The sequence below is a fragment of the Myiozetetes cayanensis genome, unplaced genomic scaffold (assembly GCF_022539395.1).
Source record: "Myiozetetes cayanensis isolate MyiCay16 unplaced genomic scaffold, myiCay2020 scf3, whole genome shotgun sequence".
Lineage (NCBI taxonomy): Eukaryota > Metazoa > Chordata > Aves > Passeriformes > Tyrannidae > Myiozetetes > Myiozetetes cayanensis.
In genome coordinates this window covers 66,296,712-66,314,926 of record NW_026087521.1, presented here as the reverse complement: position 1 = coordinate 66,314,926, position 18,215 = coordinate 66,296,712, and the positions used below count along the sequence as shown (strand labels likewise).

Sequence of the window (18,215 nt, the reverse complement as noted above, 5' to 3'; positions counted from 1 at the left end):
CCACTTTGTGGTACTCTCAGAGAATAGATCCTTCAGCCTTTTGCTGCCTCTGCTCTCACAGCCCCAGCTCCAGCCCTGCTTATGCAGCCACTTTTGGAGAAAGAGTCTGTCCCTTGCTGGCAGGAGCCAGGGCAAGGCAAGCAGGCAGCCCTGTTTCCCCCATACCACTTCCTACAGGGCAAACAGGGAGTTGTACACTCAGCTCTGCCATCAAGGCACGACATCCCCCACTAGTCAGAAAGCAGATCTTTGACATGGAGGATCATTTCTGATAAAACTTGTAGACAGATATACTTACTTCTTCCGTCTCCATGGGGCTTCCTGAGATTCTTTTTTACCACAAAGATATTAAACAAGTTCCACAAAAAAAATCACTTCCAGATGGGTACTTCGTTCTACAATATCTGTTGCCATCTGGGCTTTAATGGGTCCCTCAGCCACCTCGTAGCTTTCCTGCTGACCCTGATCTCCATCTTCACAAGTTATTTCCCATGGGACATATGTCAAATGTTTTACTGAAATCAATGTACATCATGTCTACTATGTTTTGTTTAGAAAATGAGTTCTCATTACACAGACATTAAGGTAATCTGGCAAATCTACCTTTCATACATCTGTGTTGCATTTGAACCAATTTTTTTTTAAAATCTCACGACTAGAAATATTCTTTTTTTAAAAAAATAATTAAATACTAGTGAGATCAAACTAACACTTCCTTGCTGCCTTCCTTCCTACTTCTCAGGTGTATTTACTACATTTTGCTCCCACTTCCACAATGCCCAACCCAAAGTTACAGCATAAAATACGGTTAATGGAGAAATGATTACCAGCTCACAAACTACCCTGTATCACTTAATTACATTCTTTTAATGTAGTTTCTCCTGTGATAGAGCATTCCTCATATCTAGCAAGCATTTTGACTTAACTACCACTTCCATTATGAACATCTTGATATCAAAGTGCTCCTTTAGTTTCTGAGTTCGATGTTTCCTTTTGACATAAATGCTCCACTTCTATCCTCACTCTTTTTAGTAATATGACTTTTAAAAAGAAATGTTAAGTGCTAGATTAGCATCTCTCACAAAAAAAAAAATCAGCCAATCAACAAAGATTTTGTGTAGATCTTTAAACTAGAATGCATTTTACTAATAGCTTTTTCACCCCATTTCCAACTGCATCTATCCTTTCCCAATCTTTTTTTCCTAATTACCTTTAACTCCTGAAACTGGGCTACAGTTAGTAATTTTGATGTAAATAGATTCTAGTCTCCAGTTCTCCTGCAAGCATTTTTCTTTATATCATCCTTTATGAATGACAAATCTCACAGTGCTTCTGCCAAGTAAGACTGGATGCCTCAGCATCAATTTTTCATGGCAGTTTATGGACTGATGCCTGGTATACAGTATTGAGTACATTTTTGGTAGATCTCCAAGCAATTTGCAAGGAAGGTTGCAAAGGATGACTGTGTCCATTTTAGTGACAGGTAAACTAAAGCAACAACTGGCAGAAGGCTGAGTAGCAGATTAGAAGCAGATCCAAGAGCAGCATAGGAGTCTCCCACCTTTGCAAGTATCAACCACCCAATACCAGACTCCAAAATTACTTGTAAACAATAATGTTGCACAGTAATTTGCTAAACAAATTAATACACATTTATTATTTTGAACCATTCCTAAGTACAAATATATGTGGATACCTATCTATTTCCATACAGACATTAAAAGCCTCTCTCCATTAACTATGCCAAGCAGTGAGCTCTCCTTCTCCTCAGCATGAATTATGACAGTTCAGCCTCCTACAAGGCAAAAATCTCATGACAAATATTATTTTGTAAACTTATAAATAACATTATTATTCATCAACTAATTCACAAATACACAGGTAGTTCAGCTTAAGTGTGCTAGGTAATTTATCATCAGAAAGTTGGTGGATAACACAATCAAAATTTAGTCAAACAAGGGTGAAATTTTATCAGTTTTCTTCCATAGGAGGCAAAATGGGAGAACTTTCCAGGACAGTATCATAACGCTTGATGGCTTTTTCATGCTTCAAAAGTTTTTCTCCAGAATGACTTCCTCTGAATTCATTGGTGTAATCCTGATGTAGTTTTTTGTATCTGGGGGAGATTAAAGAGAAGGAAAATACCAAAATAATCATCTTTCAGGTATTAGCTTCACCCCTTGTTTATTAGGCAATGCTTTGCAAGGTACAGTGCCCTCTGAGCCCTGGAGTTCTAGGCAGCCAAAAAAATAGGACAGTGATATGCATTTTCATAGAACCTTTCCTATCTGCAGGATGAGAAGTACCAAACTGGATACAGATGTTAGTAATACCTGTACTGTGCCTTTTTAGTGAATTTAAACAATAAACATGTATTTTTCCTCAGAGAAATTTTAGTATATTTTTCTAATTCAGAGTGTTAAAGCCTGATTTCCCCCACGCCTAATAAGTGTTTGTCTAAATGGTCCTCACCCTTTTTTTCTCCCCTCTGGGAGAATTCTTATTCAGCACAAAATGAAACATTTGACTTCAAAAACCTTATTTCTTGCATGTTTTGGTTTTCTAATTGAAAAATGAAGTGCCTTGATTCTGAAGTGAAATACTGATTTGAAATAAGTTTTTTTAAAACTTTTTTTTTTCTTACTCTTAGGAAGACACATTTCCTCAAAAACATGTTGAGTTGTGGAAATTTTTTTTGTTGAGTTCAATCCAATTTTATGTCAACTTTTTGACTACCAAAACCTTTTATTTTCAGCAGTAAATGTCACAAATGAAAATTTCATTTTACAGAAGAATAAAATCGCATTTCATAAGAGGAATACAAAGTACATGCAGGAGAAACTTTTTAAGCTGTGACTCAGGTCACATTTAAAAGAAGAGAATCACATTGAAATAACTGACAAGATACTACAGTAAACTTTGGTGCTGCAAAGTTGGTGCTAAATGGAATAGAAAAAGCAATACTTTTGTCAAGAGCTCTAGAACTGCGCTGCCCTTGTAAGTCTTCTATTACTGTCATCATCAAATCCCTACTTCATGAAGGTTTCTGAAGGATTTCCATAGCACTGCCTCCCAATGTCTAAGAATGAGTGCCATTTGCATGTGACCCCATTGCTGGTGACACAGGCTGCTTCCCTCCCTCTTCTTGACTTCAAGTATTACTTATAATGCTACAATAGAAAGTTAACTGTGCTGAATGTTTTGGAATATGGAAGGCAGGCTAACTTTCAAACCACCCTGGATGTAAGAGGGGACCACAGCTGTGAGTTCCTTGCAGTTTACAGGCAACACACAGGGATTAAACCTATCTTCTATAGGTAGCTTAAAATTGCTGTTGTCTCCAGCAGAAAGTTGCTTTCCTCCCACGCCCAGTAAAGTATCAGAAAAACTTGCAGGGTTATGCTGTTGAAACCACTGCATACAGGATCAACCTGTAGTGGTCTGCTGCTTTCTTACCATCCCTCTGCCTACTGTCCTGTACTAAAGGTAGAAGCTTGTTGAGATGACAGTATTGTTTTTTGGTACAAAGCCAAGTGCAGAGGAACTCAGTTCCATGGCCAATATATCTTTGTGCTTCTATCTAAACTCCATACCAAAAAAATTAACACCTTTCTATAAAGAATATGATCCTAGTCTTTAAGACATTTTTATATTAATAAGACCACTTAAGTATTTAAGGCTAATGACACCAGTCTTTTTTGTTTAACCTTACCACATTTTTGTCGTGAAATCTCTGTTCACATATCTATCCCTACCAATTCTTAATTACACACTGGTTTACAGATTCCACAAGAATTTCTACCCATACCTACAAATGAAACATCAAACTTTCATTTTCTCACACATACCTGTGTGCAATGGTCCAGAACCCCAGGGTGTTCACCATCATTAAGGAAGCCAAGAAGAAGAAGAATCTTTCCAATTTACCTTCATGTAGCAAGTGTGGAAACCAGTTGCCTGGCAAAGCAGACATTTGAAGCAGAATTAGTTTACCTTGCGGCAAGAGACATGGCTCATATGGAAGACACGAAGATAACTTCGTGTAAAACACAATCCCAGCAGCTGCTCTGAACCCCCCGTAGGTGTTTATTCTTCGTTCTCACAGCACCAATGGGGTTTTTTTCAGTCTACAGTGTATGTTTGCTCTGCTTTGCAGATGGGCAATAGAGATCTAAAGAAACTGAAGAACCTTCCTAATAAATCTGAAGTGTACTGGAAAACCTAATTCTGTACACCCCCAAAACATGAGAAGCATTTACTCAGTGCAATAATCAGTTATAGTAAAAACATAAAACAAAGGTGAACAAGAAGAGCGAAACCAAAGTTACAGAATATCAGAGACCTATACAGTGCTGTAATGACCATTTACATAATTTGGAAATACAGGATATTTGTTGCCTTTGAAGAAGGCAGATAGACTGTCTTCATTAGTAATTAATGAAGAAATATAGACTGTAAAGCAGCTGGTGCTGAAAATGCAATGTCCACACAACCCACAGCTCGGGGGGTTCACATCAGAACAGTTCCCAGTAACAGCTGGAGCATATCAGACATGAGCATTTCTTTTTCTTTAGCTCTATACAAAAGGAATGCACTTGTTTTTATGCTCCAAGATCATTCTGAGATGCAAATCAGAGATGATCAGGAGATTCAGATTAAAAGCACACTCTTGATCTGCACTAAAATACCACCATTAATATGCCCAAAGTCAACTTTCTTTGCTACATCAAAGTCTGGTATCAAATCCTGCCAATCTAAATAGCATGGCTATTCACCTCTTGAACGACCTAAAGAGGAGAGGAGGAAAGCCAGCTTTCTTGCCACAGCTGTACTGTTCAAACCTGATAGCCTTAACCAATCTTTTGGCCACTAATGCCATCTTTAGCCACCAAATGCCAACCTTAACTTGCCAATATTTTGCTAATGAGAGAAAAAGAGCAGTTCCACAGCACGGGAGAGACTGCAGTTAAAGAATTACAACCCCCTCCCCAACACACATTCATGTATTTACATTTTTCTCTTCCCTCCACATCTTAGAGTTGTAAACACATTTCTTTCCAAAGCCATTGCCTTCAGCTCTCCTGGGATTAACAGAGAACAACTGCCATCAGTGCAGCAGTTTTCCCAAACCCCTCTGCAGTTCTCTCCACGCCACGTTACCTTCCTGCCTGTCTCAGAGCAGCACCACCTCACCTCTGTCTGCGCCGCTCCCGTTGTAGCATTTTCTCAGAGCAAGTTTTAAAACGTATCATTTAACATTGTAAGTTGACTGAGCTCCTAGGTGCTATAACTTCATTTTAGCAGCTTATAAACTTTTACTGTCATAATTCACAATCAGGTAGTTTTTCATTTCGCATTCCCTGGTGGCCAATAGAAGTCAGGGAGAGAGCTCATGGAGCTGATGAAAGAGGAAGCACGCATGGGGCTCAGTGCTACAGCTTGTCAAAGCAGAGTTCACACTGTCTGCTAGGTTATTCACACTGGCTGGGCTGACTGTATGAGCAGCAGGAGCTTTTTAATAGAATGGCATTTAAAATGGAACCTGAATGGAAAGCATGTACTAAAAACAGCACTAAATAAATAAAAATAATTTAGCATCTTCTAAGAGAATGGATTAAAATGGACCTTTGAAACTCTCTCACCACTAGTGAAGGCACCAAATGGAAGCATTGAAAGGGGGAAGTGTTGGAAGGGTAGGAGGGCAACCTGGCAAGCAGGAGATCTGGGTTCTACTCCCACTTCACCACCAGTCTCTTCCATGGCCTGGGTCAAAGATCATTGCTCCGTCTCTTCCCTGCTTCTTCTAGTAATGGCTAGTGTTTAAATAGCAAGGCCAGGATAATGACACAGAGCTTTTGGAAAACCCTCTAGTATAAATGGGCAACAGCACAGGCAGGGACAAAATTGGATTGGGCATGGTAAGGCTCCAGCTGCCATAGCACATTCTTTTCCCCTCTCTAGTTTCCTGCTCTGTCCAAAGCAAGAGGACTTTTCCTTTCAGAGCAGGGAAACAAGGTTTGTCAGGGGTGCCTTTCTCTACAGAGGAAAAAGGGTGGCAGCAGTCCCAGGATACCCAGACTGTAATCCTACTGCCAATATGCATTTTCGTCTGTGGACACAGCAAAGATTAATGTAACTATTTCCTATTTTCATCCAAAAATATTTACTTCTCACTCCTTTTTCTTCCATTTTCCTGTTTAAATCAAAGTTTTTCAATGAAAGAGAGGATAAACTTGAACTACATTTACTTCTACTTACACTCACTTTACAGAGAATCCTCTCCTCTGCTGGCAGGAAGCTTTGGGAGAACAGTCATCAGTGCTAAAATATCACCCATGTGTTTCAGTCACCAAAACTCCCTTTAGATGCTTTCACCCCTTACCTGCTTGCAGACTCCAGCACCCTCCACTGACTGGGTTTGAGGTTCATACTTTCAGGATCCTACTCTCAGCCATGAACACCAGTAACTTAGTGGACCAGCTTGTTTGTTTTTGTTGAAGTAAAACACCCTGGGCACTGCTGTATTTAAATAGTCCAGCACTTTCTTGAATCAGCATGCAATATTCCAACAATTCACTTTCCCCCAAAAGGGACTGCCTTTGGGTTCTGTCAATACTTTACTTTTCTATGGAGATTGCCAACAGAAGTGCCAATTACAAGGTTGGTTTGTCACATGGATAATTGCTCACTGGGAATTAACTTTCCACAACAAGCTTTTGATTTCCATTTTTATTCCAACAGTGGAAATACTTTGTAGCATGAATCACCACAAAGAATCAGAAGTTCCCTTTAGTTGCATATATTTTAAAGATACTTTTCATATTGGTTAGAGGTGAATTGGGTTTGTATTTTACAGCAAATTTAGAACAAATTAGAAGATTAGATCTTAGCAGTGTCAGTTCCTCAAGCCCACACTACCATCACAGAAATGAAGTACCAGGTAAATTTTCACTGACATTTTTCCGTCCTATCAATTTTGTATCAAAATTGCTCAGTTAGTACAAGAAAAAGGAATTTTATATAACAGTAAAACACGTTATCCTACCAAAACAGGCAGAGGTGAAGGTGAAGCAGAGATTAGGACATGGACAAAAACTTTCCTGGGCTGCTTCTGGTGGATGACTGACAGTGATGAACTGCTGGCAGTATTAGCCACTAAAGAAGGTGTGGAAAGGGCTGTGAGTCACTCTTAACAAATACTAATGCACACAATGTATCTGTTACTAGGATGGCACCCTTGGAAAGCTCAAGGGAATGCCCAAAGTTGTACAGAAAGACATTCAGTTGTTTTTACTGAATAACATCATTGTATTTTATTATAGAGAAAACACTGAAGACAAAGCAAAACAGTCTCATGCCAGAAGTTAGTCTGTTCAGTACCATTCCTGCATTTTTGCATCTATGCAGCAACCTAGACTATGATTACAGAAAATTAATTCATATCTTAGAAAAGGTTTGTATTGCCTTCAATCATTTCATCAACTTAGTGGGCATGTATTTAGTGTTTAATCATATCCAAATTAAAGTCTCAGTCTGCCTCTAATCCTTATTAGCTAAGTAGGCACCAGTGGACACCACCATCTGGACTGTAAGAAATACCCTTTAGCTTTATCATCTTTGGTATTTAGAATCATACAAGGATCCAAATGAAAAAAAAAAAAAAACACCAAAACAAAAAACCACAAAAAAACCCACAAAAAAACCACAACCAAAAAAGCAAACAAACCCAAACCCTGGAAAAAAACCCCAACAATTCTCTAAATACTGTGTCTGGGGCAGTTTCCTTCCTCTGACCTTCTTTATTTTTGTTTCTTTCTTACATATTTATGTTATTATTTTTAGAGAAATGTATTCTGAAATGATTGGCATAGGAGGACAGGTTTTGTCTTGCATCTTCTTCCGTTAAAATGTTAGGAGAGGTAAGAGATCCAAAAGAAAGCAGTTTCCCAGCTTGTACTGAAAATATCACTGTCACCCATCATCTGTTTGCACTCGTCAGATTTTTAAAAAAAGTCTTATTTTATCATATTCACACCATCCTCCATAGATGCGTTAAAAATGATTAATGCAGCTTTGACTGACTGATATCTGATCTACTTTGCCAATAAAAACCCAAATAAAATTCTAAACTAGTGACATGAAATAGGATATAAAAAAGTTTAAATTTTGTCAACACCCTCTGTGCTTCAACACTTCAAAATACACATTGGAGGATCTACTTTGCTGTAGAAACATGGCAAACGTGGTCTCACTGCTTAGAGATGGGAGAACCAGAAATAGTCTTGGCTCAAGTTTTAGTGAACCAAGAATCATGGGACAAGACAAAAAGCATTCACAGCCCAAGAGTCACATACTAAATCTTGTTAAATCTTACAAAACCATTGCATGAACACTATCTTCTCTTTCAGAAAATGAGAAAGAACTTTCAGTATAAATAAATTAGCTGAGCTTTTTTAGGGAAAAAAAAAAAAGTTCTGGTTGGTTTGCTTTACTCCCAGTTCCATAAATTGTCCAGATGCCAAATATTTGACAAGCTCTTTAAACAGAGCTGAAAAAACCCTGACCAAATGTCAGTAATGAGAGCTTAATTTGTGTAACTTGACCCAAAAGAAGACCCAATTTTATTCCCTAAATCACAGTCATCTTTAGAAAGTTCAATATGTAACCACTAGGTCTTATAAATTCTAAAATTATTATTTTTCTGATCCTTATTTTTTCATCACAAGCACCAAAGAATACTGTAAGAAGCCCAGTGGAAGAGCTGGAAAAAATACAGATGCAATAAAAGAATTTGGTTTATAGCATTTCCTACCAAACTAGAAGAAAAACAAAACCAAGCCTAAAATGTTTCTTTATTTTTGTTATAGACTATATCCAGCTACAGAAGTCTGATCCCAAGCCTGTTTTGATTTAAGAATCAGTTGGACAAAAGTCTATCTGGGATGAGTAGAGGAATACTCTAAGTCTTCAGTCAGAAGCATCATAACACAAATGAGGATACAGGAATATCTCCATCTTTTACAGACTATGAATTATAGTAATTTGGAATAATTAATCTTATTCAAGCAAGGAACACTAGGAAAGAGATAACCTGTGAGATTCCACTTACTTTTAAAAGTAAAAAGTGAGAGCCCAATAATATGTTGTTTACATACTAATAAGGAAAGCAATCTCTAACACTCTTGTGACTAGGGCAGCAGAGCAAACATTGAACATTTTTCTATTTTTTCTAAAGTCTTTTGAATTTTCAGAGGACATTTCTTACTTAGGAGTTGATTCAGTCCCATTACAGCACCTTAATCTGAATACAGACTGTCACTGAATCCCTTGGAAATTTAAGAGTGACTTTTGCTCAGGGTAATGGTGGGATCAATTCTACCTGCAGGAATAGCAGGTCTGACAAAATTAAACAATGACCTATGTTATAGTGCCTTTTTCTTTTGTCAAATCTAAGTAGAGAAGTTGGCTACATATAATAGTGAACAGAATTTTAGCCAGAACACTTCTCAGTTTGCTCAAAAGTCTTGAGTGAAAAGGGTTAGAACATGGCAACTGCACCCTGTGGAGAATTTGGAGAGTTCAGCCTTCTTGATCCCAGACAGGATAAGAATTTGAAGTCTCTGTTAAAACAACATTTCTGGCCAGGAATGAACATTTTCTTTTTTAAATAAATTAAATGGTTTCACACAGAATTACAGGAAAAGAATAAGTCACCCTGATAGAAAACTAGACAAAATTCTCCTGAATTGCAAACCAAATGCAAAAATTGTTTTCCTGTATCACTTTGTATAAAAAATACTATCTAATAAATTAGTTACATAATAGTCACATAGCATAGGCAAAATATTTTGGTGCTGACATCACTCTTAATTATTTTATAATTATTTAATTATACCCAAAGTAAAACTGAAGTAAAATATGTCAGTTTTACTAAATATTTCAATGTTATAAAAAATTGATAATTTTCATACTTTAGGGGGAGGAGAGTAAAAAAGTCAGCAACACAGTCTTTCTTAAACTGTTTGTTTCACTGAACCCATATTATACTGATCCCACAGTACACAATGAAAAACAATCTTTTCTACTGGGAGATGTTCAAGGAGCTCACCTCTCCACACTGGATGCCTTGGCACTTAATAGTTCTTTGCCTGATTCATTTCTGTAAACATTCCTGTTTTTTACCCATCTCTAGGTGATGTTTTTATACCTCACAATAAAACTTTAATTGAATTTTTAACTTAAAACGAGCACTGCATGTCAAAGCCTTATTTGTTTGTTCAGATCTTGCAAGTAGGAATAAAAACTTCTTGTCATCCTTTCAAAATACCCACTTTCCCTTGTTTTTAAAATACATGATTCTTTACCTAGGAAAGAGAATAACCCAAAACTTAACCCTGAAGAGTTACAAAATTCTGCAGCCATGGTAATTGCAGTGGTGTCATGCATTGGGGCCAGGAGCTGTGCTCTCTCAGAGAACAGTTCTCTGTAATACAGTACCAAAAGAGCTTATCAGTGGAAAGCATCTTTAGAAGTACTGCTTCAGCAAGTGGAACTATTTCAGACATGAACAAAGGGATCCTTGTCCCTCAGTTCAAGCGCTCCAATGCTTTACTTCTTACATTTACTTATGAAACAAGTCTTTTCTGTATTGAACAAAGATTCATCAGCAAAGGAAAAATGACTAAGAAATTCTTGGCTTATCTTGAAAGTCAGCAACCCAGAAAAAACTCCAGTTCAGGGCTTACACTAAATTCACTTTAACAGGCTGAATCTGAAATAATTCCTTTTGAAACAGGAAGTTTCTGGGAATTTCAGTATTCACCTGCAAAAGGGTGAGACCATATTTTCACTGAAACAGGTTCTTCCAATAGCTAGGCAAAGGAAAAGATGTAAAGCAAGCAAGAGAAAAGTAATAGGTCCAGGGGAACAAGTTCCCTCGACAGCCTTGGAACACTCAATCCAACCTTCTTTTCCCTGCGATTCTGTGGAACAGACAGGAACGCTTGTTCTCCATTCTTTAAAGCACAGATCTTCCTCTCGTGGCCAGAGGCTTCCACAGGAGTATGAATAACACGAACTTACAAATATAAAAAGGTGCTTCCTAGCCAATTTATTGTCTTGTCTCCCAGAACAGAAGTACAGAGATTGGATGAGAGGGCTTCCTGCAAGATGCCATCCTCTAATTACTCCAACTATCAAAACTAAGATGACTCATTAAAATTGGATGAATATAGTCGGAAGGCTATTTCCTATCTTAATTCCATCTTAATTGTGAGAGCAAATCAATGAAACTTTGGCATCTCCTTTAATTCTGCTGCCTAATTCTCCAAATCAATAATATTAGAAAACTGCTCAGCAACACCAATTATGAGCATACTCTTACCTTGAGTGCCTGCGTGGGCTGTCTGAACAAAGAAAGCTCCCATAAAGCAGCCAACTCCATTAAAAAGAGCTAAAAAATGCATGGAAATCCCTCTGATTCTTTCAGGCACAAGCCGGAATGAAAGTAAGGCACCTTAGAAAGGAAACAGATACAGTTACAGGCTAAAAACAGAAAAAAGAAAAAAAAAAAAAAGAAGTAAATTATGTCAGAAGACAGATAAGACAGAAAAAAAAATCTCAAAGCACCTGTAATAGGGAATTTCCATATTTTATACGGAGAATGTACTGGCTGTAGAAGACCAATCAGATGTGTTAGTATGTACCCTATTAACAAAGCATTATCTAAACTGTTTAAGTGAATCTCTGTAATAAACTTTAGCTTGTACAATTATCAGTGTTCCACAAGTACACAAGGATCTTTCACTCATATAGTTGCTTTCACCTTTTAAAAACTCAGGCATCAGCAAGACCAGAGAAACACCACCATGGTCAGTAGGTATGAGGACAACAGGTGTGATATTTAACTGCAGAACAGCAGGAACTCCTGGGCCAGAGCCAATGCAGTGCTGCCCCTGCTAAATACTTCCAAAATCTAGAGCTCTGCATTAACTTGGGCACTTACTGTGCTTTATCTTAAAGCTGGACAATGCTCTTCTTCCCCAGAGTGCAACCCCCAGACTCACTGGATCATTTTTAAGACATCATTCTTCATTTTTTTTCTTGCCAGAAGGCTAAACCAGAAGAAGCAAAAGCTTTGGTACTGAGGAGAAGCTGTAGCATGCTGTTGTAGCACAGATGACTGTAAATAATCCCACCAGCTGCAATTTGGCTAAAGTAGGTTACAGTAACAGCAAGACTTTATAATAGCTGGTTTTTTTTATTTTTCCCTGATTATCAATAAACTTCTCTTTCCTAATTTCATACCTTGAGTCCTCATCCACACTCACTTGGCAAGCCCCAGTGACTCCCAACCTGCTTTATTAGTTGAATTTGCATGACCTCTAGCTTGAAAAACATGCTGTAGAGTATCCCCTTTGGATGCTGAGTTGATGCTCAGCTGAAACACCTCTGAATACAAATGATACTTTGCAATCACCACCTTTCATCCTTTATAATTTGAATGTTCAAATGAGAGCTTTGGAAACATATTAAAGAAAAAAACACCATGGACAGTGTTTTCTTCCTTATTCACAAAAAGAACCAAAAACCTGAGGGCAAGCAAAAGCAGCTGAGCCTGGGACACCATCTACAGATGCAACAACACAGTCTGAAACATCATACAGTCAGTGTCCTGGCTGATTTGAATCTCTAAGACTAAAAAGTTTTTGGTTATACCTCTCTTCTAAAAGGAGGGGTGCAAAACATGCATCTTGGCCAAATTCAGCCTGGGTAATTGCATCCTCCTTACCTAAATTACCCCTGCTGTTTCAGTTGCATACTCCAGTCTTCCCTGCTCCCACAGTGCTGTGGGGAACTATTAAAGAGCTGCTGCATTTCACCCTGGAGACTATTGCATTTCATTGGTGGGCAAAGCAATCCCAGATACAGCCTCTAACATAGCCGTTTGCTACAAGGCTTCCCATTTCTAAGTGTTTTGAGACACGATGATGATATTCTTGCAGCACTTCAGCAAGCACTGATTTATTTTAAACCACTGGACTTTAAAAGACTAGTTTCCTATTTAAAACCAAGGGCTACAAATTCAGCCTGGCAAAGATTTTACGTTCTCACATCTGTGAGATCTTACATTCTAATGCTGTGGAGGAGAGTAATATAATTATTTTATTTTTAAATACTATCTTAGTGCTAGGGGACCATTAAATGATGATACTATTTTAAGAGATGCTCACGTCACCTGAAGCAGATGATTTTACAAAACTCCTGTCAATAAGATAATGAAATATGTTGTATAAACATAATTCTAAGTATCAGGGACCAAATCATAGACTGGCTTGAGTTGGAAGGAACCTTAAAGATCATTTAGTTCCAACACCTCTGCCATGGGAAAGGACACTTCCCTCCAGACTAGGTTGCTCAGAGCCCCATCCAACACTGCCAGGGATGGGGCATCCACAGCTTCTCTTGGCATCCTGTGCCAGGGCCTCACCAACCTCACAGAAAAGAATATCTTACTGACATCTAATCTAAACCTACTCTCAATTTGATGTTGTTCCCCCTTGTCCTGTCACTACATGCCCTTGTAAATGGTCTCTCTCCATCTTTCTTTTAGGTTCTCTTGAAATACTGGAATGACACAATCAGGACACCCTGAAGCCTTCTCTTTTCCAGTCTGAACAGTCCTATTAAGAGAGGTGCTAATGAAGATAAAGAGTTTAATATGCCAAATCTAACTTCTCTAACCAAGCAGTTCAGAAATGAAATAACTCCTTCCTTCCCTCTGATTATAAGTGTGAACATTTCTGTCTTCAACTTGGATCATGTATTTCCAGGTCAAGTAAATTATTATGATAATTGAATTTGACCTTCTGCATAAGAAAGGCAGTAAATGCCAGGAAAGGTGAAACAACGTCTAGGCTGTCACTAACATCTGCAGAGATTCACTGAATGGTTCCTGGGTGGCAATTCAGTTCAAAATGAAGTAAAAACCTAGATCTCAGTTCAGAAGCATGAATACAGATGCTTAGTGCTGCCAGATGTGCTTCAGTGAACCTCAACCATCTGCTTGGGAGTGTCATCAGACATGGTGCAAGACCTGAGGGAAAACTGTGTTCTTCTCCAGCAGCATCTGGGGTAGCAGAGACTGAGAAGATCCTGCTTGTCCAGTGTGCACAGTTGAGACACTCCATGACAATCGGGGCCAGACATCTGTGTGGATAAGGGAATGGAGGCCAGCATCCCCATCAACTACAGCAACTTTAGGCACCCACCTTAAGTCTGAAGTTTAGACATAGTCCCATTTGCCTGGGTTCTTAAATCACAATTCTAACTGCAGGTCTTAGCAAGATGTTTAATCTTTGCTTAAATGGGTAAAGATGGCTTTTCTTCCTAGGAAGTTCTAATCACAATCCTTTAAGAAGATCTTTAAAAATGAAAAAACCCAGCATAGAGTTTTATTTCTTTTCTAAAGGCTAATGTCATCTTCCAGTCACTGGACTTCAGCTGTATCTCAGTCTGCTAAATTAAAAAGCTTTATTCTACCAGCAATATTCTTCACATGCTTTTGCATGAGAAGACTGTAAGCAAGTCACCTCCTAACCTTTTTTTTTGTTAAGCTAAACAGAGAAGGTCACAGTTTTCAGTTACACTTAGCCTGTAACCTAGAAACCAAATTACCTGCCTAGAAACTTGTCTCAGTTAAGTACTTGAGAGCTATCAGATGAAGAGGCATTATGAAAGTGCTAAGTATTTAAAACTAGGGAAAATTACCTTTTTAGTGACAGACTGTGACCCACAGCTTTCAGTAGTCTTAGAGTATAAGAATGAAGCTGAGACACTGAAGTTATTTCCTGCTCTTAAATAAAAAGCTGAACATTTCTGGGGTTGTACTGGAACAAGAGACACCCAACCCATCAAATTAAATGCCTGCAGAGATCAGCTAGTCAATTACTTTATCTGTGTCTCTAAGTGAATGTTGCTTACATTATTTTTATAATATTAACTTTTTTTTAAAGCTCTCCAATGTAAAACACTGGTAAACACTCTGCATGCTCCTCAGAAGAAAATAAGCCTCAGAAATGTCAGCGTAGACATGGAAAAGTAAATAATGGAAGGTAGAGGAGTTCAGACTCACAATCAAGAGTATGACTACATAATGTGTGGATGGCAGACACAAGCTGATCTCTGCCTGTGCTCTGAAAAACAGGAGTGTTTATCTCTGGCTCCATGTCACAAGTTAAGGTGTGATGATCTGTGGAGGCATGTTCTAATGACTCCTGATTGAAGCACTAACAAAAATTTTGCATCTGCCTACAACATTCTCTAGGTGAGTCAGTTGCATTGTGTTACCTGCCCACATTTGCTCTGTGTCAGTGAAAAACACGTAATAATTCTATTTGCTGGGTCCACAAATGGAAAGTGTTGAGCTAAACTGTTTCACCTTGCTTTGACTGTGGCCTTTAAAGTGGTCACAGACTGTAACCAGAGTTTAGCTGTCATGTGTATTTTTGTTCTGTCTCAATAAAATCATCACGGAGGAGTTCAGGTCAGAAGAGATCTCAGGAGCTCATCCAGTCCTGCCTGTAGCAGGTTCAGCTTCAAGGCCAAACAGTGGATTGCACACCCCATGGACCTGACTGGACTGTACTACCTTCCAGTTAATCTGGAACAACATCATTGCTCGTTCTGAGTTACAGCCAGCAAGACAAATTATGCTTCTCTGAAGCAGGTAAAGCACAGATCTGCTCATTAAACCCATGGAAGAGAGCCAGAGATAAAATATCAAACGACTGTAACTATATTTAGGTAGCTGATATAATTCTCTTGCTTTAGCCTATTAGGTTTTACTTACAGGAGGGAGTTACCAAGGCTTCAGCCACTCCAAGGAGGATGTACTGAGGAGCTAAGTGGAAGCAAGGCATGGAGGAGACCAGGAGAACCTCCTCGGAAAGCGTCTGCTCCACCTGAGGGAAATGCTTTCGGTGTATTTCAGAGAAGCCAGCAACCATCACAGAAAGTGCAGCGGATAATTGACCTACAACTGGGCAAAGAGCACAGAGAGCATTCACCGAGGCTGTAGTACACGGCCATCATGTGTTTATAATGAAGCAAAGCCCTAAGAAATGCAAAAATACTTTCCTTCCCCACCCCAAAACATTCTATCTGAACACCTTAACCTGAATATGGCAAAGGAACACCAGCTCAGCACGGAAGGAATTTAAGAATGTGAAATAACTGAGAGAGGAAAAACTTTTCTGAAGACGAAAGTCACAAAGAAGAACTTTATACTTTTTTTTGAAGATTGAGAGAGGTAAGAAAGGAGGAGAGAAAGAAAAGGCAAACTTCCTTCCAGATATCACAAGAGACTGGGTAGGAAAGACTACCAAGCAGCAGGAAATTATCCTACTTGAACAGCAGTCAGATTCTGAAATATACATTTGTGCCATAAATGTTAATCATTTGTTTTCCTATTTAAAAAGAAGCCATGCAGGCACTCAAAGTACTAGGTTTCTAAGGCTGAAGGCCATGGCAGATAGAAGAGGAAAAGATTAGTTGTGCATATCACACCTCAGGAGATCAAGAATTCCTACATTTTCTCCTTTTCCTCCACTTGAACTACTCTAGAAAGTTTGTTTATAGTGCATTTGCTGGATTGCTAAAGGTTTCAGGATGAGAAGAGTTGCATTACCGGGAGAATTAATCTCCAGCTTTCTAAGTGTTCACATGTAAGCTGTGAGACTACAATTGCCTTTCTCAGCTGTCTTGAAGCAGCATTGCCACGTGATCCACAAAACACTGGATCCCCAATACATTTCAGTATAACTCTGCACAGCCAGCTCTTGGAGTCTTACACCTGCCTCAGTGGTAAGGCACAAGTGCAAGCACTGCACAAGCTCACAGGACCAAAAAACCCTCCAACCCTATATGTTTAGCCTCATAAAACACAATGAAAGGTTCTAAAACTCAGATGCACACTTCACCCGTGGCATAGAGGATACAATTTAAATGTATTATTTTATATTTGTTGATTCTGACAGTAAGAAATGGTTGTAGCCTCCCAGAAAAGAAATACACAAAGTAAGCACAGTTTTCAAGTAAGTCTCTGAACCTGAAATATGTATACTTCTTATGGTTTAAACTCCCACTTATTTTAATCAAATTTCTGATTTGTCAGTATTTCTAAGCCATAATGTAAAGAGAATTTGGTTTCTTTTGACAGTTTTGGTTCAAATACTTGGACTCTGTTTTTCTTTCAAAGCCTCCTCTGACTTCGTGACTGATAATTGTTACACATATTAGATTTAACGTCAACAGTCAAAAGCTTTTTTTTGTGTTATACATATTTCTATATTTCTATTTTTCTTTTTGGATGTCAGTATGGAAGAGGTGGAAAACTCACACAGCTAATTGGCCTTAGCCTTGTTATGTTTTTTCAGGCTCTGTGTTTCTTCTCTCAGCACCAAACTCTCAAACCCTTCAACTAGCATCGTTTTCCTGCATTTTCACAGCTTTAATATCCTCCCCAACGCCTAACCTGAGCCTTGGAAGCTGTTTTGCTGTTAAGGCTCCTCTAGTGCTTAATAAGAACATCGATGAATTATTGTTTGAAAATTGATGACAGGAGGGAATTCAACAGCATTTTCTAACCAATGCAGCTTGTCAAAGCCAAGTATAAAGCCCTCAAGGAGCTTCTTGTAATCTTCCAAAGCAAGAGCTCTCCTAGGGAAAAATTATGTTGGTACTAAAGAAACCTGAAGCAGTTCAGTATTACTACACAGTTCTATACTTGAAGCATTTTCCTTACATCTTTCCTTTTCAGAAAAAGTAAACTATGAATGCCCAACAACTTTAATTTTAATCTTTTAAGACTTTATGTGGCAGAGGAAGAAACCAAGAGACTTGGAGATCTGGTTTTCCTAACTCTTCTCCCTCCAGTTCTGTTTGAAACAAGCAGTTTAGAATGACTATCTGAGGCTTTGGTTTTATAGCTTTAGTAATATTTGGGGGTGATTCTAGGACAAGGTTCTTTATGTTAACTAGAGACTAAGGTATTGGACCTTTGTGAGTCCTGATCTCATATCCTGAATAACACGGGTTAAAAATACTTGTTCAGATTCAAATGTCTTTAGGATAAATCGTCATCATGAACTTCCAAATCACCTCAAATAGACCTTGGACTGGAAGCTTGCTTTTGTGTACTGAATGGAGAGCTGTTC

General features: G+C 38.5%; 1 protein-coding gene across 1 annotated transcript in view; it reads right to left on the bottom strand.

Moving 5' to 3' along the window:
* Window positions 1–1,730: 1,730 nt before the first annotated feature.
* The window catches only part of SLC15A5 (solute carrier family 15 member 5), a 32,866-nt gene continuing 16,381 nt past the window's right edge, over window positions 1,731–18,215 (bottom strand). Inside the window, exons 6-9 of the mRNA XM_050323400.1 lie at window positions 15,851–16,039; window positions 11,384–11,515; window positions 3,849–3,957; window positions 1,731–2,116 (exon numbers count right to left, since the gene is read on the bottom strand). Coding sequence (XP_050179357.1) covers window positions 1,972–2,116; window positions 3,849–3,957; window positions 11,384–11,515; window positions 15,851–16,039 — 575 coding nt within the window. The 3' untranslated portion in view covers window positions 1,731–1,971. The remainder of the gene's footprint in view (window positions 2,117–3,848; window positions 3,958–11,383; window positions 11,516–15,850; window positions 16,040–18,215) is intronic.